General features: G+C 38.3%; 1 protein-coding gene across 2 annotated transcripts in view; it reads right to left on the bottom strand.

The window, feature by feature from the left end:
- The window catches only part of NBAS (NBAS subunit of NRZ tethering complex), a 372,519-nt gene that overhangs the window by 170,385 nt on the left and 178,241 nt on the right, over positions 1-23,893 (bottom strand). For both annotated transcript variants that reach the window (XM_064363868.1, XM_064363867.1), the window contains 5 exons: positions 22,797-22,909; positions 15,586-15,699; positions 5,037-5,150; positions 2,062-2,219; positions 506-595 (listed from right to left, as the gene is read on the bottom strand). In XM_064363868.1, the coding sequence (XP_064219938.1) occupies positions 506-595; positions 2,062-2,219; positions 5,037-5,150; positions 15,586-15,699; positions 22,797-22,909 (589 nt within the window). The remainder of the gene's footprint in view (positions 1-505; positions 596-2,061; positions 2,220-5,036; positions 5,151-15,585; positions 15,700-22,796; positions 22,910-23,893) is intronic.

Consider the following 23,893-nt stretch of genomic DNA (forward strand, 5'->3'; position numbering starts at 1 on the left):
CAAGAGTTCAAGACCAGCCTGGCCAATGTGGTGAGACCACATCTCTACTAAAAATTCAAAAAATTAGCCAGGTGTGGTGGTGCTCACTTGTAATCCCAGCTCCTTGGGAGGCTGAGACAGGAGAATCACTTGAACCCAGGAGGCGGAGGTTGCAGTGAGCCAAGATTATGCCACTGCACTCCAGCCTGGCAAAAGAATGAGACTTCATCTCAAAAAAAGAAAAGAAAAAAAGAAGTTAAATAAGAAGAGGGTTTGGAAGGTGGTTAGGTACTGTTTCTTTAACTGTAGTTTCATGGGTGTTTTCTTTATAATAATTTACTGAGCTGGACATTTTTTTGTATACTTTTCTATATGAATGTTATATTTCACACATACAAACAAAAACTCAAAAGAAAAGTGGTCTGCACACACATACACAAAAGCCCTCTCATCCACAAGGTTAGGTAATCTCATTTTATTCCACGCTCAGCCACCTTTCAAATTCCTCTCCCTCATTTTAACTTACCTCTTGTACTGCTTTATTAGTTAATGATGAAGCACTGATATTTTCCCCTCCTTCATGATGGATCTGGAAATTCACTCTTTGATAAAGAATCTAAAACAAGAATAGGCTATGTTGTAAAGGAGTTATGTTTTTAAATTTGCTTTTCATCACAATATAAGCTTAAAATTTTAAAGTACTTTTAAGGACAAAATTACTATTTCATAATGATTAGTTTTGGTAACAGGCTTACTTCAGGACTTCACAAACAGGTTCAAAAGGATGCAACAGTTTCAGAAGTGGGGATCAAATATGAAAAAAACTGATGTACAATGTAATGAATTGTTACAGGCAGTGTATATGTTCGGGTCTGGAGCAATTTCAATTCTTACCTCTTCGGGAGAAAAAATTGGACTGAGGAGCATAAGGCAGAAAAAGAAACCAAGGTGAGTTTTAGAGCAAGAGTGAAAGTTTACTGGAAAGCTTTAGAGCAGGAATGAAAGGACGGAAGATACACCTGGAAGAGGCCCAAGTGAGGGATTTGAAGGACAAGTGCGGGGTTTGACCTATGACTTAAGAGTTTTATATGTTGGCATACTTCTGGGTTCTTGTGTCCCTTGTCTCCTGATTCTTCCCTTGGGGTGGGTTGTCCACACGTGCAATGGCCTGCTGGCGCTTGGGAGGGGAACATGCACAGTGTGTTTACTGGAGTTGTACGCACGCTCACCTGGCGCTCTTCCCTTCTCCAGTGGAATGCCCTCAAAGGTCACATGCCAGTTACACTGCACCATTTTGGCTGTTAGTGAACATGCTTGAACTCACTGGCTAACTCCTGAGATCTTATCTGGAAGCTGCTGATCACCAGTTTCAGGGTTTTTTTCTATCTATAGGGAAACTGTCTTTCCTTGGTGCTGGCTGCAACCAATTATTATTTTAGAGAGGCAGTGTGACAACTGCCTGACCCATCTGATGGTCGCCTGACTTTCCTGGTGGGGTGTGGGGGCCCTCTCCTGTTTTGTTGTCTGCCTGACTGCTACCAACTGTAAGAGAATGACTATGGGATGAAAATGTGAATTCTAGAATCTGCTCATACTTTTAACAGTGTTTCTCCACAGGGGCACTATCCTCTCCTATGCAGATCTATCCTATGAATTTTAGGAAATTTAGCATCCCCCCAACCAAAGCCTACCCCAATTCCCAATTTCCAGAGGATCTTTAAGGAAATGGTTGCTCCACTAGCTTTAACCCATATGATTTCAGATATATTTTACAATGACCATTTAGCATATTTTTAATTCACAACACTAACTTTCCCCATTATTTCCAACAATTTATTTCCTAATATTACTTTCTATTTTTCCCAAGGCTGCCTTGTATTCTTTCTTCCTTACTGTTACAAAGCCAGCAACATTATGTTATATCCTAATATTTCCATGACCCTTTTCCATAAGTGATCTAGTTTTCTTCCATAAATGAAAATTCTCATACAATTTTCAAAAAATGACCACACATCTCAGATACACACACCCAACAACATGCACTTCATACAGGTTAGGATTTCCTTTACTGAGAGCACTTACTTCTGTCTGCAGAGAGCTGCTAGCTGCCAAAAGAAGTTCAATACTGCTAGGAGGGCAATGTGTCAAAGCAAAAGCCATGAGCTCCTGACGCGTGGCCAAGTCCTGGTAACCGTCTGATTGTCCTAACTGGCTACAAACATCCCAACTTTTAGGATAACCTGCAAAATTGGCAATGGAAAAAAAAATGATTCCCAAAAGAAGACTATTCATTGTAAGATGACAAATGCAATGGCTTCCTGTTTAGGTCTTGGGGTACCAAAGCAATATCACAGTCATTAGTGACACATTAGAAACACAAAAGAATCTAAGCTAGAAAACAAAGATTAGGGTGGTTTATTATCCAGAAAGCTCAATGCTACTCCAGCCAAATGTTTCTGACAAACTCCGTTAAATTTTAGATTAACTGACAATAAATGCAAATAATCTACTGAGATTTGATGTTCTGTAAAAAGGCGGCCATCTGAATTCATAAGACTTGAGAGCCTGGTCCAACCCTGCTACTTAGCATTTGTGAGAGAGCTTAAGAAAGCACCAAAAGTATCACAATACTTTTCCTACTACAAAAGGACAATAATAACACCTTCCACTTGGGTTGTTGAAGGAATTAAGTAACATTTGTATTCGAAAGCACATGTAAACTGTGAAGTGCAGAAAAAGAGACATTATGATAGAACCCCACACAGAATCACTCACTGTATAGGTGAAGACAGACATCTAAGGACAGTGACTGAATGAGCCCTAAACTCCCAGCAGGGATCTTTTTCCTATACATTATACTCTGAATTCTTAAAATACATTTTTATTCTTATTTGAAGGCATTCCAGCCTAAAAGTAGGCCTATTTGTCTAAGTACAAAACTTGTAGTCCAAAATAGTTTTTTTCTAAATATGTGAAGTAAAAATTAATTCAGATATTACTTTTACCAGTATAAAATTATTATAAAGCTCTTCATATAAACAATTTAGATCAGTACATTTTAACAGAGCGCCACAGTTATTCCAAATTTAATGTTGCAAAATCACTTGGTTAATATTACGGAACACAGCTTGTTTATGAAAACAATTTGCTAATGCTGAGGTTGTAAAATATTGAATATCTGTCTACAGTTTTAAATGTTTTCATGGAAATAAAGCCAAAGATCCTCTCTGTGACCAAACTTAAATCTGACTACCCTGAGCCCTCTTCTCAGCTAGGCCTCAACGTTGGCTCCCAGCCTTGCTAGACCTGCATCCTCCAGTTTTAGCAGGAATCCTGCTAAGTCAGTTTAGCCAGAATCCTCAAACTCTCAAGAGCTGATCAAATTACTCATCCCTCAGCCGTGATATCTGAGCATCCTGGCCAGCCTTCAGCAAGTTCCTACTAAATCATTTTAGCAACGATCCCCCTGCCCTTGATGTCTCCTCTTAAGTGATTTTCCATCCACTGACCCTTCAGTTAGCCTGTTGGCTACAAATGCTCGGCTGTCTGTGTTGTATGCAGAGTTGAGTCCAATCTCTCTCGCCTATTGCAATGGCTTTCATACCCATCACAATAGTCCTTGCTGTTGTTAACAAATGTCAGAATAATGTTTCCTTTAACAGTACACATGCAAAAGTTGCACAAATCATTAGTGCAGAGCTCCATGAGTCATCATGAAGTGAAGCCCTGTGTTTTAACCACTCCCTATTAATGCACTGATAGTGGGTAGAAAGATGTGTTTGGGCCTTCACATATTCAAGCACAGCCATGGAAAGTTGACAATTTAGTACAGAGCCCATGATTAAAAACAAAACAAAACAAAGCCTATCACACTGAAGAATGTGTTCTTTAAATGAGGAATTATTCTACAATGAAATCTGATTATCCTGCAGAGACTTGAATCTGAATTTCAATATGAAGAATTTTGGAGGTGCAAAACACTTCCCAATTTCTCAGCATTAGTTTGAAAAGCACTATGCTATCTGATAGGGTTTGGATCTGTGTCCCCATCCAAACCTCACGTGAAAGGTAATCCCCGATGCTGGAGATGGGTCTGATGGGAAGTGAGTAGATAATGGAGGCAATTTCTCATGATTTAACACCATATCCACTTGGTGCTGTTGTTGTGACAGTGAGTTCTTGTAAGATCTGGTTGTTTAAAAGTGTGTAGCCCGCCCCCACCACCACCATGAGTGAAAGCTCCCTGAAGCCTTCCGGGAGGCAGATGCTGCCATGCTTCCTGTATAGCCTGCAGAACCAAGAGCCAATTAAACCTCTTTCCTTTATAAACTACCCAGCCTCAGATATTTCTTTATAGCAGTATGAGAATGAACTAATACACTATCTTTAAAAAAAAGTTGGGCCAGGCGCGGTGGCTCAAGCCTGTAATCCCAGCACTTTGGGAGGCCGAGGCGGGTGAATCACGAGGTCAAGAGATCGAGACCATCCTGGTCAACATGGTGAAACCCCGTCTCTACTAATACTAAAAATTAGCTGGGCATGGTGGCGTGTGCATGTAAATCCCAGCTATTCAGGAGGCTGAGGCAGGAGAATTGCCTGAACCCAGGAGGTGGAGGTTGTGGTGAGCCAAGATCATGCCATTGCACTCCAGCCTGGGTAACGAGCGAAACTCCATCTCAAAAAAAAAAAAAGTTAAAGAATGGAAATATTGACTATCTAGACACAAACTATAAACAATCTAAAAATTTAGATTTTCTCTTAGATAACATAGGAAATGGCATTAAAATATTTTACATAAAATTATTTTTAAATGATAAGCATGTTTTCAGTAGGAACTAGAAAGCAACCAAAATCTCAAATAGAATAAGTCTCAATCCATTAAAATGTTTATATTAACATATAAGTGCACAGCACATATACTTAGCAGTGCTCATAAAATGTATCTCAAGCCTCAGCATGGCTGGCCCACCAATCAGGTCAATCGATTTCATAACAGACCTTTTCCATTATTCATCACAGAAACAGGACATGAGCAAAGTGTTAAATAAGCTGCTCACCTGTGGCCATCAGCTCCTGACAATGCATATTGGCTGCTTTGTAGTCATGGAAGCGAAGTGCCTGCTCCACTAAAAGGATTAGAACCTGTCCCCGCCTTTCTTCTGGATCCTCACCTGTAAGTCCAAACAAAGGACTTAATGATTATGATAAGCAACATCAATTGATAGAAGAGCTTGTTAACACTGTCTTTCAAATTGCTTCAAAAATAAAACAGAGAGATTAAACTGATTTCAAATGATGACAGGAAAAAGTTGCTTTGACCTTTCAATCCACTTATGAAGCATGGAATTAGCTATCAGTCTTCTAAGAAATCAATAATTAATATCAGCTCGTAATTAAAATACACAAACCAGAAAGTCCAAAATCAGAGTAGTTTGAAGCCCTACAAAAATGTCTTGGTATTACCAGGGTAAGGGAAAAAGAAGAAAATCTATGTTTCCAAAAGAAAGTATGTTATAAAAGGGGCTTGAAAAATTAAGAGAATGGATGAAGATAATGCAGCAATAAACTTCTCATCTTAAAAATTCAATTACTATTTAGAAATTGAAATACAAACACTGTCCAGAGCACTGAAAAGATTGTTCCTTAACAAATTCTCACTGGGCTCCTCTGAGCCTTACTGGGCCCTGTCCTTGGACATATTCTTGAGAGCCCAATTTGAACAAAAATTCTGCTGTCAGTTGTAGCGAGAATCCCCTACTCTGGATATCTGCTCATCCCTGATATCTGATCAAATCCCTTATCCCTGCCATCAACCCCCAGATGGTATCTGGTCACCCTGGCCAGCCCTCAGGCAAGAAATTGTACCCTGTTAGGTGGTTTAACTAGAATGCCTCCTTACCCTTGATGATTCTTCTTTGTAATTTTCCATCTGCCTCCACTTAGGTCCCAACATAAGTAAAATCCAACTCAATGGAAACAGTAAAATGAAACAAGTTTAACCTATCAGAAACAACCAACTATCCTCTAACCAGGGACTATTCACATTAACCAATCAAGTATTTTCTTTGCCCACAAACGCTTTATAAAATGTTCCCATTGCACCCACTCACTGGAGCCCTGAAACACTTTCATTTTGCTGCTGCCTGATTCATGAATTGCTGTCCGCTGAAAATAAACTATTTCAAGTTTTAATGTGATAAGCTTATGTTTAACAAGCCCAATTTCTCTCTTACTGCAAAACTGCATTGCAGTAGTCCCTATACCTATAGTGCAGAGTCTCTCTTAATGTTTTTTGTTTGTTTGTCTGTTTGAAGAGACAGGTATCCCTGTGTTGCCCAGTCTGGTCTTAAACTCCTGGGCTCAAGTGTTCCTCATGCCTCAGCCTCTCATTTAAATATGCATCAGCACCCAAGGATCTCAATCACACAGATGTATGTATATCAAAATGGGGATGAAAAATATGATGTGTATTATGATTTTTATTATCTTAAAGCAAGTCTTTTACTATCAACTTTACCCTGTGTAAATAGAATCACTATGATATAAATAGGAATGGGATATGGCTCCCCCTTCACGTATTTTTTCTTTTCTCTTCTCTTGCCCAACTGATCACAAAACCCACACCATCACCTTGCTGTCAATATACCCACTAACCCTGGGGCTTTAGTCATACCGAGAGAATGGCCATTCTTCTGTGCTCTCATAATGTTTAACCATGCCTTTTAAAACTTAAAGAATTCTGGGAAATAGACTTAAGAAAATCTAAATATCAAACCACGGTTGTGGAGTATCTCTCCTGAGGAACAAAAGCTGGAAAATGGATTTGCAGCCTGTTGCCACCAGCCAGATCACCAAGTGACCCATTACTTAAGGTAACTATAGCCACCAAATACACTGCATACCCTACCTGCCACGTGTGCTGCCTAGCCCAGCCGGCAGACTTTACCCCAGATATCAATTCCTGCCCTTTGCCTAAAAACAAAACCAAAAACCTACTTGCTTTTTCAGGGAGTCTACCGAGAGTCCTTGTGCCTCTGCCTCCTATGTGCTTGACCACAAGCCCTAAAATAAAAGCCTTGTCTGGGAAAACTGCTTGGCCGTGTGTGTGTGTGTGTGTGTGTGTGTGTGTGTGTGTTTGTTTATTTAGAGATGGGTTTCTCTCTGTTGCCCAAGCTGGAGTGTGTGTGTGTGTGTGCGTGCATGTGTGTTTGTGTTTATTTATTTAGAGATGGGGTTTCTGTCTGTTGCTCAGGCTGGGGAGGGAGAGAGAGAGAGAGAGAGGGAAGGAGTGTGAGAGTGTGTGTGTGTGTGTGTGTGTGTGTGTGTGTGTGTGTCTGTGGTGTGTTTATTTATTTATTTAGACATGGGGTTTCTCTCTGTGGCCCAGGCTGGGGGGGGGAGGAAGTAGGGGTGGAGGGAAAGGAGGAGGGAGAGGGAGAGAGAGAGAGAGAGAGAGAGAGATAGTGTGTGTGTGTGTGTGTGTGTGTGTGTGTGTGTGTAATTTATTTATTTAGAGATGAGGTTTCTCTCTGTTGCCCAGGCTGGAATGCAGTGGCACTATCACTGCTCACTGCAGCCTCGACCTCCCAGGCTCAAGCAATCCTCCCAACTCAGCCTCCAGGGTAGCTGGGACTACAGGAACATGCCACTAAACCTGACTAACTTTTTTACTTTTTGTTCAGACAGGGTCTTGCTATGTTGCCCAGGTCAGTCTTGAACTCCTGGACTGAAGCAATCCTCCTGCTTTGGCCTCCCAAGTTGAGATTACAGGAGTGAATCACCACACCTGGCTTGTGTTAATTTTTATTACATGAGGAGCCAAACAGCCTGTCATCTGCAAGAACCACAACATTACTGTGCCAGCCAACACACTACCTACATCAAATTAAACAAAAATTTTTGATTTTTTTTCCTTATAAAGGCTGACAGAATGAAAATAATTTGGGGCTCAAGGGATTACAGTTCTGGTACAGGTTATTTCAAAGTGAAAACATTTGAGCTACAGAAGATGCAGAAAGAAATCCTAACTGAATTACCTTATCTGAATAAAGCAGAGTCTCCCTAAAACATAACTGCAATTAAACCCCTTCCACAAGAGTTTCCTGAGAACTCCGGTGGCATAAAGACTGTCAATTAGTATCAAAATGCCCAAGAGAACCTTCTATACTTTCCCACTGAAGCCCTAGGCCCTCCCATCCCATCCCCCTTTTTGTTAAGTTGGTATATAAACCTTACTTCTTGCTCTTCAAGAGTTATTAGTCACTAACTGACTTCTGCATGCAACTGTAAAAATAAAAATTGTTTTTCTCCTTTCCACTGTCAATTAATTCACAGGCTCCCAACCAACCATTTCAAACAAAGAAGGTGAAGAGAAAGTTTTCCTCCCAACAGGGACTTGAAACATTTTTGCTATGTCTTTTAAAAGTATTTTCCCCTTTGTGTGTTCTTAAATGACAAATATAAAGGGGAAAAATCCTTAAATACAGAGTAAGTTTATAGTTTCACTGACAGTACTAATCTTTTATTTATCAGAGTAAGTTTCTAGAGTCTAAAAATGCACAAAACAATTCAGCTCACAGTAAAAGAAAGATCTAAAATTATTTTCCAAGAAATATGTTTAAAAATATTTTAGTAAAATGTTATTTCTTTACCTAAAATATAGATTTTAGTTGCCCTTGCAACATATTCCTTTACTTTCCACTCTCCCAAAAAAATTTATTTCAACGGTAGGCTAACATGACAAAAAAACTGTGGTGATCTTTTTAATAATCGATACTATCTATTAAAATGTAAGCTTTTTGCAGACAGGGGTTGATTCATAGCTGGATGTGCAATAACCAGCATCAAGTTAGGCACATAGAGTGGCTCAAAAAACTACAAGCATGAGTTGCTTAACAAGAAGAATACGTTCTATGAAATGTGTCATTAGACAACTCCATCTTGTGCACACATCACAGAGTGCACTTACACAAACCTAGATGGTACAGCCTACCGCACACCTAGGCTATATTGTATAGCCTACTACTAGTAGGCTGCATACCTGTACAGCACGTTTCTGTACTGAATACTATGAGCAACTGGAACACAATAGTAAGGATTTGTGTATCTAAAAATAGAAAGAGTACAGTAAAAATATTGTACAAAAGATTTAAAAAATGGTACCTCTGCATAGGACATTTCCCATGGATGGAGTTTGCAGGACTGGAAGTTGCTCTGGGTGAGTCAGTTTGTTGAGTGGTGAGTGAATGTGAAGCCCAGGATATGACTATACACTACTGTAGACTTTATAAACACTCTACACTGAGGCTACAGGAAATTTAGTAAAAAATATTTTTCTTTCTTCAGTAATAAGTTAACTACAGGTTACCAAAACTTAAAAAAAAAAAAACTGGCTGGGCATGGTGGCTCACACCTGTAATCCCATCACTTTGAGAGGCTGAGGCAGGCAGATAACAAGGTCAGGAGATCGAGACCATCCTGGCCAACATGGTGAAACCCCGTCTCTCCTAAAAATACAAAAAATTTAGCTGGGCGTGGTGGCGCAGAATTGCTTGAACTCAGGAGACGGAGACTGCAGTGAGCTGAGATGGCGCCACAGCACTACTGCCTGGGCGACAGTGCGAGACTCTGTCTCAAAACAAACAAATAAACAAAAACAGAATCTCACTGTGTTGCCTAGGCTGGAGTGTAACAGCATGATCAACAGTTACATAACTCACTGTAACCTCATGAACGCTTTGGCTCAAAGCAGCCTCCTGTCTCAGCACCATAAGTAACTAGGCCTTACAAGCATACACCATCAGACTCAGGACATTTTTTATTTTTATTTTTGTAGAGAAAGGATTTCACTATGTTTCTCAGGTTGGTGTCCAACTCCTGGCCCCAAGTGATTCACTTGCCTCAACCTTCCAAAGTGTTGGGATCAGAGGCCTGAGCCACCATGCCTAGACTTTTCTTTTTTGTTTTTTTTTTTTTCACTTTTTAAAATTTTTCTTGTTTAATATTAAGACACAACCACACACATTAGTCCAGCCCAACACAGGGTCAGGACATCAATATCACTTTCTTCCATCTCCACATCTTGTCCCACTGGCATGCCTTCGGGGGCCATAAAACATGGAGCTATCATCTCCTATAGTATCAATGCCTTCTGGAATCCCTCCTGAAGGACCAGCCTGAGGCTATTTTACAGTTAACTTTTTTCTTTTATCAATAGGAGGCACACCTTTGAAAATAACATAGTATAGAAAATACATATAGTATAGTAAGTATATAAGGAAGTAACACAATCATTTAGTACCTTTACCAAGATTTACCAACATAATTATATGTGGCAAACTTACACAACTGACTGCATAGAAGGTTTACCTCTGCATCACCACAAAAAGGTGAATAATGCGTTATAATGGCTGATGTCATTAGGCAACAGGAATTTTCAGCTCCATTTTAATTTTATGGAACCACCATTGCATATGAGATCGTTGTTGACCAAAATGTCATTTACCATTGCTGTGCAGTACTTGACTGTAAATGCTCAATAAAACAGGCACAGAGGCCAGGCACAGCGGCTCACACCTGTAATCCCAGCACTTTGGGAGGCCAAGGTGGGTAGATCACTTGAGGTCAGGAGTTCAAGACCAGCCTGGCCAACATGGTGAAATCACACCCCTACTAAAAATACAAAAATTAGCTGGGCATGGTTGCGAATGCCTGTAATCCTAGCTACTCGAGAGGCTGAAGCATAAGAATTATTTGAACCCAGGAGGCAGAGAGGCTGCAGTGAGCTGAGACCCTGCCACCACACTCCAGCCTGGGTGACAGAGTGAGACTCAGCCTCAAAAAAACAAAAACAAAAAAATGGCATAGATTAAATTTGAAATGTTATTTTCAATTATAAGACAAATAATTCAGTTACAAAAGAAATACAATGTAATTTGGATATTTAGGCTAAAAAGAACAAAAATCTAAAATATTTCATATTTTAAAGAGCCTTAAAATTATTTTTAATGTTTCTAGGGAAAAATAGAAAATATGTATAGGGCCCTTGATTTTCTAAGCTATAATATGATTTGGAGGAAAAAGCAAACATATTACAGAAAGGGTTGAATAAAACTTTTAAAATATGTCCCTATCCACCTTCTTTATATACTTCAGATTCTTAAATAAAATCCAAGGCAAGTATTGGCCCAATCTAGTCTAAAAAGATTCTAGAGCCACACAGGGTGGTTTATTCCTGTAATCTTAGCACTTTGGGAGGCTGAGGTAAGAGGACCGTTTGAGGCAAAGAGTTCAATACCAACCTGGACAACATAGCGAGACCTCATCTCTACACACACAAAAGAAGAAGAAAAATGTTTTTAATTAGCTTGGCACGGTGGCACATGCCTGTAGTCTAGCTAGTCAGGGGGCTGAGGCAGAAGGATACCTTGAGCCCAGGAGTTTAAGATTACTGTGAGATATGATCATGCCACACACTTCAGCCTGAGCAACAGAGCAAGGCTCTGTCTCTGAATAAATTAATTCTTAAAAAGGGATGATGTAGCACTGAGGTTCATAAACCTATTATTAGAATAACACACATGATTTAGTAACAGTAACATATTATATTGGAAATGGAATAATATGTAATGTTTCTCTATAATAAGTGCACCTGCCACACAATATAAAACCTATTTCCTACCTAACAATCTTGAAATGTTTGCATTTCTTCACAATACACTAAATTAAACATGAAAAGTCCAGATTATAATGTTTTTATGTGTCAGCCAAAACATTATAGGCCACAGCTCTAATCTGGATGGTATTGTGAAAGTATTTTGCAGATATAATTAAAGCCAGTACTCAGCTGATTTTATGTAAAGAAACTTATCCTAGATAATCCTGGTGCGTCTGACTGAACTGCAGGGAAGGCTTTAAAGAGGCTGAGGTTTTCCAGAAAGAAAGAAAGAGATGAGGTCGGGCCCAGCGGCTCACGCCTAATCCCAACACTTTGGGAGGCTGCAACGGGTGAACTGCTTGAGCCCAGGAGTTCAAAACCAGCCTGGGCAAAATAGTGAGACCCGGTTTCTGTAAACAAAAACCTAAAAAATAAAGTAATAAAATAAAAATAGAACTGTTGGTTGGGGAGAGATTCCCATCTGTGAATGACAGCTTCAGGCCATGTCCATAGAGTTCCCTCCTGCTCCTGATCTTCTCTTCCTGACTGACTGCCTATAGATTTCAGACTTGCTTAGCCAATCTCCAGAGAAGTGAAAGCCCATTCCCCGTAGTGAAGCCCCTAACATGTATATATCTCCTACAGTTTCTGCTTCTCTGGTTGAGTCATGACTAACAGACCAAATATCTAAATTACTCAATCCCATTCATAACCTCATTTGAATACATTCCTTTCTTTTAATGTTACATGAATTAATTTTTGATTTGAGACGTGGTAAAATCTGCTGAAGTCTGTGAAAACAGCCAGATGCAAAGGTCTTGTGAATGAAATGAAGGACAATAAAGTCCATTGATTATTATTACATAGTGTCAAAAAAGGTGGAAACAGAACACGAGTAAAGGGTTTAACTTAAAACCTCTTAACTATGAAATCCTCAATAATTATTTAACTTTTCTCTATTCCTATTTCCTCACTCTCAAAATGAGATTCCTATTTCTGTCTATAAAGGATACAGTAAGAAGGAACTAAGTATGAAAACATAAAATGAGTATTGTTACTAATGCAAACTTTTATATAAAGATGTGCCAGTTATCTTAAAGTTCAAAGTTATGTAGCTGTTTTTAATTCAAGAAAGTTCCAATCTGAACAGGTGGTTTAAATGAAAAATATAACCAAAGGGCTGGTCTTAGTGATTTACTCCCACAAATAAAGTGGAAGTGATGGTGTGTGACTTCTAAGACCACATCATAAAAGGCATTACAGCTTCCTCTTTGCTTTCTTGTGAATCAAATCGCTCTAGGAGAAACCAGCCGCTACGTTGAGAGAATGCTCAAGAAGCCTGAGGGAGAGTTCCACGTAGCAAGAAACTGAGGCCTCTTACCAACAGCCATAAAGGACTGAGGCCCCCTGCAAAGAGCCATGTGAATAAGCCATCTTAGAAAGATAAGCCTCAGCTTTATTAAAGCCTTAGGTGAGGGGTCTGTTAATATTCCCCTTGAAGTTGGCAAGGTCTATGTAACTGCATCTAGGAATAAAATACACTGGAAATGAAGCTGCCCAAATATCAAGGCTAGATTAGAAAATGCCTTGAAGCAGCTGGGCATGGTAGCTCATGCCTGTAATCCCAGCACTTTGGGAGACGGAGGAGGATGTATCACCTGACGTCAGGAGTTCGAGACCAGTCTGACCAACATGGGGAAACCCCATCTCTCCTAAAAATACAAAATTAGCTGGGCATAGTGGTACATGCCTGCAATCCCAACTACTTGGGAGGCTGAGGCAGGAGAATCGCTTGAACCCGGGAGGCAGAGGTTGTAGTGAGCCAAGATGGTGCCATCGCATTCCAGCCTGGGCAACAAAAGTGAAACTCCATCTCAAAAATTAAAAAAAAAAAGAAAATATCTTGAAGATTTTGCTGGTTTCTCCTGGAACACTGACTCCAGGAGCCTTCAGCCAACAAGATAGAAGTCTGGGTACGCTGAGACCATCAAATGGAAAAACTACAAGGAGAAATCACAGAAAGAAGAGATGCCTGTAAAGTTCTGTATCAGCCCCCAGCTATTTAATTCTTCCCAGCCCAAGTGCCCAGACATGTGAGTAACGCAGCCTTTGAAATGAGTCCATCCCTAGTCACAATTTGATGCAATTTCATAAAAGACCATGACTGGCTTAGCTGAACCCAATCTCCAGAAGAGATTGAGAAAATCTCTTTTCTCCTTTTCTGGAGAGAGAAAAATAAATGGTTGTTTTTTAAGCCACCAGGTTTTGGGTGGTTCACAGAGCCATAACAGATAACCAAAATACTCTATAAGGTAAAGGCCACCTGCTTTCTGATACCTTTCTTAATTCCCCAGGCAAAAATTAGCATAGCTTTTCTTCGAGTCTCCTAATATTTGTTTACGGAAGCTATGCACTATGATCATATCCTATGTCAGTAGCATAATTACATGTTTCCCTAGCTCTCAAAGAGTCTAAATTCTGAGGGCAGGAGCTATGTGTAACAGAACTTTGTATCCACAGTACCTAGCAGAGAAATATTACTTTCTCCCTTCTCATTAAAAATTAACATAGATTGCCAAGACCACAGTTATTCCTGTTACTATGTTAACAAGTCAGAAAGACAAAAAAAGGAAACAAATCCTAGTAGGGCCATAAAAATGCAGAAGGCACATCTGAGCTGCTTTGTTAGCTTCTGTGGCTTGGATCCTTATGGAATTCTTCCCTGATGAATAAAATGCGTCAGAGTTTACAGAGCACTTTCACATGCATTAACTCATTTGGGTCTCTCATACCTTCACGGGTAAAGAAAGGGGGTATCATTCCTATTTTCCTGATGCAGAAAATGGAACTAAAGTAACTTAGCAAATGTGTAGCACAGAGTTAGAACCTGAACCAGTGTTCTGACTGCACATCCACTGTTCTCCCCATTCATCCCAGATGTCTTACAATGGATGACTGGCCCCAGTCACACTAGCATCACATTTCCAGTCTACTGCAAGTCCAAAGATAAAGATGCTGATTAAGATAAAGATAACTTCACACAGACTAGAAAAGGATAAATGACACATAAGATTTACTGAAACTAGAGACCTTACGAGTACTACATATTAGAATTTTAAAACATTTAGTCCATTAAATATGCTACATATATATACATGGCTTAGATGAATATAATTCAAACCACTGCTTATACAACCAAATGACCAACTGTTCTTGCAGAGATCAGCATCAGAGAAAATTATAATAAAAAAAAAAGTATTAAAAAGACTGGTGAGCAGAACAATGTAGTTAAGGAAATATGAAATGTAGAGTCAAAAAGACTTTCCTTAAAAGCCAAAGCCAAAGCCTGCTACTTAACCCTGCTGGGCAAGAGACGTAACTTCTGTCACCCCTAACTTCCCTTGCAAAATGAGAATACCAAAATCAACATCATTTATGAGATGATTAAATGAGATAAAATATATGAAAACCCCACCAAACAGGAAATGCATAAAGTTTTCTGACAAATTGTTCAGGATCAAACATATAAAACCGAATTTAGACACTGAAGGTGAACTAGTAAGGCTGGCTTGTTTTATATGTAGGCTTTCTGGTTATAAATGGTAACACTGACTTTTGCTCCTGATCTCACAACCACTTTGAGGCACCCTGAATAAGCCTGTCTTCACTTAAAGGACAGATGGTCCCATAAGCTCAATATTGGCACATTTTTCTAACATGCCAATTTTTCTAGAAAACACTAATCCTTGCCCAAAGATGCTCTTCCTAGCTAGCTGACATGCTGAGGCAGGAGGATTTCACTGCACTCCAGCCTGAGCAACAGAGCGAGACCCCGTCTAATAAAAAAGATTTTCTTCTGACACCTTAAATACATATCCTGCTATTCTCCTATAATGACGTCAAGAATAACACAGAAAGCTTAATTCTGCAGTTTAGCACTCAAGACTTACCTGCAACCCTCAGCAGCTCAGCAAGGCCCAGAAGCTTGGTGGATTGTTTATAGCAGGTGGGGGACTGGGAAATACACTCCTCGATGAGACTGATTCGATCAGGGCACAATCGCACTACAAAAGACAGACACGTTAAAAAGACTTAGACATCACAAAAGGGTGTTAGTGACCTTCCTAATGTAAGGCAACCAAAGAAAATGAAAATTGTGTAAGGCTTCAGATGAAGGAGACTTAAGTAAAAGTAACAGTCACATTTTACAAACAGCAAAATTATTATTGCTTCTGAGTAAATAATGTACAACATTGATCTTTTCTTTATAACTGAACTTCTGAAGCACAGGAAATGAAGTGTCAATCCAAAACTAGAAAAAACTGTGTCACTGCTTTACGTACCATGTCAGGACTTAGGGAAAATTTAAACAAGATAGTATTTGCCTCTAAAAACTTCATATACTTAGTATTATGCCAGCCCCCTCACACCTCACCCCCTAAGCCGCATTCCTTGTCCCAAATATCTATCTGCTATCTCCATTCATCACCCCAGTTTGGAGGGCAGGAGTCTTCAAAGTGCTTACTGTTCCAACTTATTAAACTTCCTCCAAAAATAAGCCCAATTTTCTCACATAAACTGAATATTAGAAAAATAAAACATGTCTGATCAATTCAAACTATGAATAAATGAAAATCATATTAAAAAAAAAACTTCGACAAAGGGTATCATGTATATTTTAGGAACAAATAGTACTTATTTACAATAGAGATGGCAGCCTTTAAGAAACATGGCACTGCCAGGGAGGCTGGTCCCCCATAATTGTAACAACTACAATAATAGCAGCTGATATGAAAGGAATACAAATTATGTCTTACGCACTATTGGGGGTGCTTTATGTATACTAACCCTACACAGCAACTCTTATTAATAGAAGGCAGGTACTATTATCCTCAAGACAAGAAACTGACATGTAGAAAAGTTAAATACTTTGGCAAAGGTCACTGAAAAAGTGATGGGACCAGAATTCAACCTGGCTCACTATATGTTTTCACACCTTCAATCCTTTATCCTTTCCTAAATCTGTGACTGTTCTCCATATGTCCTGTGTTCTCTCAAAACTTCTACATGGGTAAGAGGGGCCAGGGATTGGGGAGATAAAGAGAAGAGGTGGTGTTTTTTTCTCTGGAAAGGGCTTTTTTGGGGGAAGAATTTATTATAATTTAATGTTAAACTTATGAAAGGTTGCAAGGAAAGTACAAAGAAATCCTCTATACTCTTTGCTGAGATTAACCAATTATCAACAAATTATTAATGATTTGCACCTTCACATATGCCCATGTGCAATCATGCACGCACACCCTCCCTGCTTCCTTCCTCTGTATATTCACACACAAATATGTATATGCACAAATACTTATACATGTACAAAGATATGCACATAAATATATATAAAGTATTTATACATGTGCATATATACATAGTTACACATATATACACACAAATATACATACACATTTATTTTTTCTGAACCATCTGAGAATAAGTTGCAAATAACATTTCTCCTTATTGCTAAATACTTCAGTGTGTGTTTCCTAAAGTACAGACTCTCTTAAAATGAATATTTATATATCAACAACAATAATCCTGCTGTGAGTAGCCTTTACCATAAAATATAAAGTAAATGTACTCTTCAGTTCCTTCCTTCAAAATCACCATTGCTAATACCTACAATCTGAGTATAGCTTCTGTAGACTGTATTACTCTTTCCAATTACCCACTGCAACTATTCATATCCCAAATTCCTGCTTCAGTAACCTGAGACTTGGCCCTGTGACATCTATAGGCAATTAATGTGAGTGAAAATGATACATGCACTTCTGAGTGAAAGCTGCCAAGAATCATCATGGAATGCCACTCCCGAGCTTTCCCCTCTACGGTGAGAATGCCGGGTCTCATAAATTACCCAATCGTGCGGCTCACCAAAGTGGACATGAGTGTGGGCAAGAAATAAGCCTGTTATCACACAGTATGAAGATTCTGAGTTTTTCACTATAGCACAATCGTAAAAACTCACTAATATAGTAACTTCAAACTTTTCCATGTCTTATCACAATAAAAAAAAATGTGGATTTTTTCCTCAATATCCACTAATATTTTACGGGGCTTTTTCCAGATTCAGTAACATATGATAATTACGAGATAGGTACTTTTTACATGTTTCTAATTTGATTTTCAAAACAAATCTTGTAGCAGATATTATCAGTATTCCATATATGTAAAAAGCTGGAGTTTTCATAGCTGCTTTTATGGCTTTGCTGATGAATTCTTGTATTCTTCTAAGAAAAACTCTAGCGTCAATAATTCTACTAAGCAGATTTCCTTACCACTCTTTTTCTAGCTCAATAAAATCAAGGTGGAGAACTGAAACTACACATAGTAATGGATCATCATTTTCTCTAAACTTTCATTTAATGGAACACTCAAGTTTGATTATTTGTCTCTTGTTGCCCTAAGCAATGCATACTACTAATATTTGAAGTACATTAAATAAATTTGAAGAGCAGGATTCTAATAGACTGCAATTACCATGTTCAAATGACTTTTTACTTTATTTACTTATGTATTTTCTGATCCTCTGGACAATCACTATACCAGTTCCCTTTTTCTGCTGATTTAGGGCCTGCTTAATTATATTTCAAAATATGAATTCTCAGTTAAGTAAATACAAGTCCTAGATATTATTATCTTTCCAAGAAGGAAATGTTCAACTCCTAAAATTCCTTTCCAAATTGAATGAATGAACATGAAAAAGATATGCATGTATGTACCTTTTAATAATTAAAGATAACCTAATTTTCCGGTAGAAATAATAACTATATCTCGAATGATTTTTTAAAAACCTATAAAACCCACGTATACATACACACACATGCACACACACTTGTGCACGCATGCACGTGTCTCAGATGTAAAAAGTGTTTTCTAACCAGCTACCTATATATCAAAACAGAATCATCACAATCTTAGAAGCCATGGGTAGTAAATGCCTCTCAAACGATAGATGTGAAATACCAATTTCAGAAACATAGAATGAATGGCAACAAAGGTCTACAACATATGAAGTTACTAGTGATGTTGGGGAAGTATTATACAAATCTGAATTTTGTAGGCCAGGATGTAATAGGCAGGAGTCAAACAAAGTCCTGGAATTAGAGGCATGAGTCACCATGCTGCCCAAAGCCACAAGAGCCCACCCTTTGCATCAGTGTGCCCTGGATGTGAGACATAGAGTCAAAGGAGATTATTTTGGAGCTTTAAGATTTAATGACTACCCTGCTGGGTTTCAGACTTACACAGGCCTGTGGCCTCATTGTTTTGGCCAATTTCTCCCATTTGGAATGGGTGCATTTATCCCAATGCTTGTACCCCCATTATATCTTGGAAGTAACCAATTTGCTTTTGATTTTATAGGCTCCTAGGTGGAAGAGACTTGCCCCGTCACAGATGAGATTTTGGACTTGAACTTTTGAGTTAATGCTGACATGAGTTAAGACTTTGGGGGACTGCAGGGAAGGCACGACTTTGAAATGTGAGGACATGAGATTTGGGAGGGGCAGGGGTGAAATGACACGGTTAGGCTCTGTCTCCACCCAAATCTCATCTTGAATTATAATCCCCAGGTGCTGAGAGAAAGACCTGGTGGGAGGTGACTGGATCATGGGGGCGGTTTCCCCCATGCTGTTCTCATGATAGTGAGTTCTACTAGGACTGATGGTTTAAGAATGTGGCACTTCCTCATTCTCGTATACACTCTTCTCTTTCCCACCGACATGTGAAGAAGATCCTTGCTTCCCATTTGCCTTCTGCCATGACTGTAAGTTTCCTGAGGCCTCCTCAGCCATGTGGAACTATGAGTCAATTAAACCTCTTACCTTCATAAATTACCCAATCGTGGGTATTTCTTTATAGCAGTGTGAAAACAGACTAATACAATGCCCAACCTCAAAGGGCACTTTGAGAATTAGTGAATACATATAAAGTATATTTGGAACATAAAAATCCCTCAAAAAAATTAGCTACATTATTACCTACTGACATACTCACAGAAATACTTATGAAGAACGGAATCTTCTAATACAAGGTTTCTCCAGATATAACTTACAGTACCGTCTAAGGAATATTTTATTATTATCCCCATCTGAGAAATGTGAAGCTCAACAATACTGTTGCCACAGGTTAAACAGCTCAAAGTGGCTGCACCAAAATTTAAACTCACACATGACACTCTGGGGTAATTCTGTCTTATTATCAGTGTGTCAGCCCTGTAAAGTTATAGAATGCCTGTCCCCTTCATAATTTCAGTTTCTGGAGTAGGGTAAGTGCCTAAATTTATGTTTATTAAATGAAAGCAAGTGGGGCAGGGGTGGAAGGACGGGAAGGAACAGATGCTGAGGAGGGAGAGGAAGAAAGGAAAAGGAAATGAAGAGAAAGGAGGCAGGGAGAATGAGAAGGCAGGTTATTTTAAAATACCTTTAAGTATCAAAAATAATCATTGATATTGTACAGCCCTTACTGTATCTCAGGCACTATAAATGTATAGACAGTCCTAATAAGCAATTCTGTAAGATTCTTATTGGCATCCCCATTTGGTAAATGAGAAAACTTCAAGGTTAAAACTTGCCCACAGTTACCCGGTAATAAGTGGCAGAAGTAGCTACGTGCTGAGTGTTAACTACAATGCTGTAAGTCAGAAAAGCTGACTTACCCTATTACAGAAAGAACAGGTGGAACAAATGAAATATTCAAAGACTGCTCATTTAAATACTAAGAAAAATTTACATAAACAGCCAAAAGAAAGAGAAAAGCATACATATACACATATACACAAATATTTCATAGAAGATACACATAGGTAGTTATTTTTATATGTTATTTCTGTTCCTGTTTTCAATTAATTCATTGATTATAATTTAGTTTGAACCTCTAGCCATTACTTGATAAGAAACAGCAACTCCTGGAGTGTAGGCAAAGAAAGCTTCAAAACAAAGCAAAAGGACAAAAGGAACTATGTATACTGACTACAATAAAAATACCTAAACCATAAATTTCTAAATATCAAGTTGTTTTCCTTGTCTAATATTACTGATGAATACAAGAGAAGCTAAAACCTAAATGGCATCTGTGAGATAAACACAACAAAAAGTATACAAAGGCAACATTCCATCTTCACATCCAGAAAGTTTTCTGACAGTCATTCTAATAGGAAACCCCAAATCAATATATCAAGCTGGAAAGCTGTCAAGACATGAAAGCAAATGTCTTTCTTAAAATACTCCTCAGTCAGAAAATTCTCAGAAGCTACAGCAGGGCACTGCTTTTGGTTGCAGGTATTCAAACCCAGCAGTTGATATACACATATTACCAGCAAACATACTGCTAATTTATCAGCACAGAAAATCAGGGCTCAATGTAATATTTCCAAATCCAGTAGCGCTTGGGTGGACTGTAAGAAAATTATTTTGTATTATACCAATCTGTTTGAATTAAATAAGGAGGTAAAAGACAGATACACACAAAGATATACAGACACCCATACAGAGTCAAATCTGTAATAGCCTGGCCTAACAAGAGATACAAACAGAGCAAAAGCTTCATTGTACTCTGGACTCTTCCTTGACTAAAATTGGAGTTAAATATTTGAGGAGGAAGTAGTTAATGACTTCTGATATTTAAGGATTTAAAAAAAGTAAACCTAATTAATCTTCACAATTTTAAGAAGTTCTGAGCTCAAAAATTACAGGAATTACACAAATGAATAAAATTTACTAGTGATTTAGCAATTGCATTCAATAAAATTACTTAATATACCACAAGATAGTTATAATTATGTACAAATTGTTTCCAAATAATAATATTCAAAGTAATAATACTATGACTTTTGAGTCTAATAATTTTTTTTGAGAGAGGGTCTAGTTCTGTTGCCCAGGCTGGAATGCAGTGGCATGATCAAGGCTTACTTCAGCCTCAACTTCCTGGGCTCAAGCAGTCCTCCCATCTTAGCCTCCTGAGTAGCTGGGACTACATATGCATGCCATTACACTGAGCTAATTTGTTTAATTTTTGTAGAAACAAGGTCTTACTATGTTGCCCAGGCTGATTTCAAGCTTTTGGACTTAAGTGATCCTACTACATCAGCATCCCAAAGTGCTGGGATTACAGGCATGAGCCACTGCACCCAGCCTAATGAATTTGTCTTAGATGCAAAACTTTAACTTTTAGTAAAGCCACATTGGAAACCCACTGAAAACATGAGAATGTCTCTACTGCTCATATCCCCTAAAATCCAACCAACTCTAAACACTACACAGGACAAAGACACCAAAGAACTTGTAAAAGAGCTAACCCTCGACCACCCTCAGTCTCAAATATTTCCAGAGTTAAGAACAGAGATAACAGATTACAAGGAAGCCAGCCAAGCACACTGCTAACACAACAAGCCAATCTGTTCATTTAGGGCACTGAGGCCCTGGGTTTAAAGCAACAGCAAATCTATCTCCCTCATCAGGGAAGGTCAGGTAAAGTCCAGTACACCACGAGATGCAAACTGTCCTCACGGCATAAATAGATGAGACAAGTTACTCCATAACAGGATGCCTGTTTGGGATGATACCTAGGTGACTTTTATATTCAAATAAAAGAAGTTGAGTAATACTAAGATATCTCTAGTAATTAAATTCTAAACAAAAATTTCTTATTCCCTCTTTTAAAAAAACAGATGGACTTAAAGAAAATACTGAATCAAGCAAAAAAAAAAAAAGTATTTTTATTTTCAGCTAGTCATAAATCTAGGCAACTGAAACAAAATACAGAAATAAATTGTTTACCAAAACCGATATAAATCTGTTACATTCTCACCTATAATTCCCAATATCTATTTTTGTTTTTACCCAATAGCCTCACTGCTCTGTTACTAATGTTATTTCTTTAAATGTTATAAACGTAAACTTTAAAAAATAAATTTATGGTAAAATGTTGGCTTTATTTTTTTCTTTTGGGTTTCCACTTGAGATTTCATTTAAAATATGGGTCAAGGACAGGATCTACTGTTAATGGATTAAATGACCAAAGCTACTCTTTAGTTATAAAAAACTTAAAAAGAATACTAGTAAATTACTGCAATATAGATCAGTAACAATGCAACAATAAGTAGAAAACTCACCTTGCAAAGGCAGGATCTTTACCCCAAACTCTTCAAGACATCCAACAGCTTGGATAAGATCTAGCTCCTCTTGAATGGCAGGGGGTCTATCTGTTATCAGTTGTAAGCAACACCTAGAAGAAATTAGATAAATTTTAAAAAGAAGCAACATATGTTCACCTTTCTATATTTAACAACATGAGATCCAACACAAGTTTATCAAAAATCTACTACATTCCAGGAATTCATTCTGCTGGATGCCTTCTATTATCTTAAACCTCACAGCAAGCCATGAGGTAGGCAAATATCATCATCTATCTGCCTTTTAAGGGAGCTAAAACTGAAGCTCACAGAAGTGAAGTAATCGCCTACAGTTACATTCACAGTACATAATGCCATCATGGCAGCAAGCATGAGAACTTTGTGTTTAGTGCTGTTTTTACTGATGAATGCAAACATAATGATTATATTACAAGGAATTTTTTAAAGGATAAAATTCAGATAATTTCCAGTTTCCCTTTTAGGAAAAACAGAAATGTCTTGATTTGATAACAATTTGGTCTCTCAAAAGGAATAAGAGATGACTTAGGAAACTGCACAGAGAACATTTTTCTGATCAAAAAGAAGAAATCTCTTGGTAATATACAGTTCTGAGATGAACTATAGGAGAAAGTGATTTGCTAAGCTAAGAATGTGGGATTCCCATGGAGTATTTTAAGTAAATTTTTGTTTAAATTCAAAGAAACTTCACTTAATAAATGTTTCATGTAATGAATAAACTCATTCTCTAAAGGTGTTTAGAGGAACACTGGAATATAAGACTAGAAAGACAGATCAGGCTGTAAGGGGCTCATGAATGCTAGAATCAAAGATCATGAGATGCAGGAATCTAAGCCCCAGTATGACATCCATATGACTGAGTGATAGACACAGCCTAGCCTGCTCTTATAAAACTAGAGGATTAAATCAACTGAGCACTCACATCCACTGTTGATTCAAGTGTGAAAGGTCTATAACCTCTTTGTGGTTTCAAAATTGTAAATGCCCTTTTTACATTTTTTACTCTAGACCCAGGAATTACAAATAAATTCCAAAAATGTGTATTACAGATAGGCTCA

This window comes from Aotus nancymaae, unplaced genomic scaffold (genome assembly GCF_030222135.1).
Source record: "Aotus nancymaae isolate 86718 unplaced genomic scaffold, 86718_ANA_hifiasm-v0.15.2.pri h1tg000057l, whole genome shotgun sequence".
NCBI lineage: Eukaryota > Metazoa > Chordata > Mammalia > Primates > Aotidae > Aotus > Aotus nancymaae.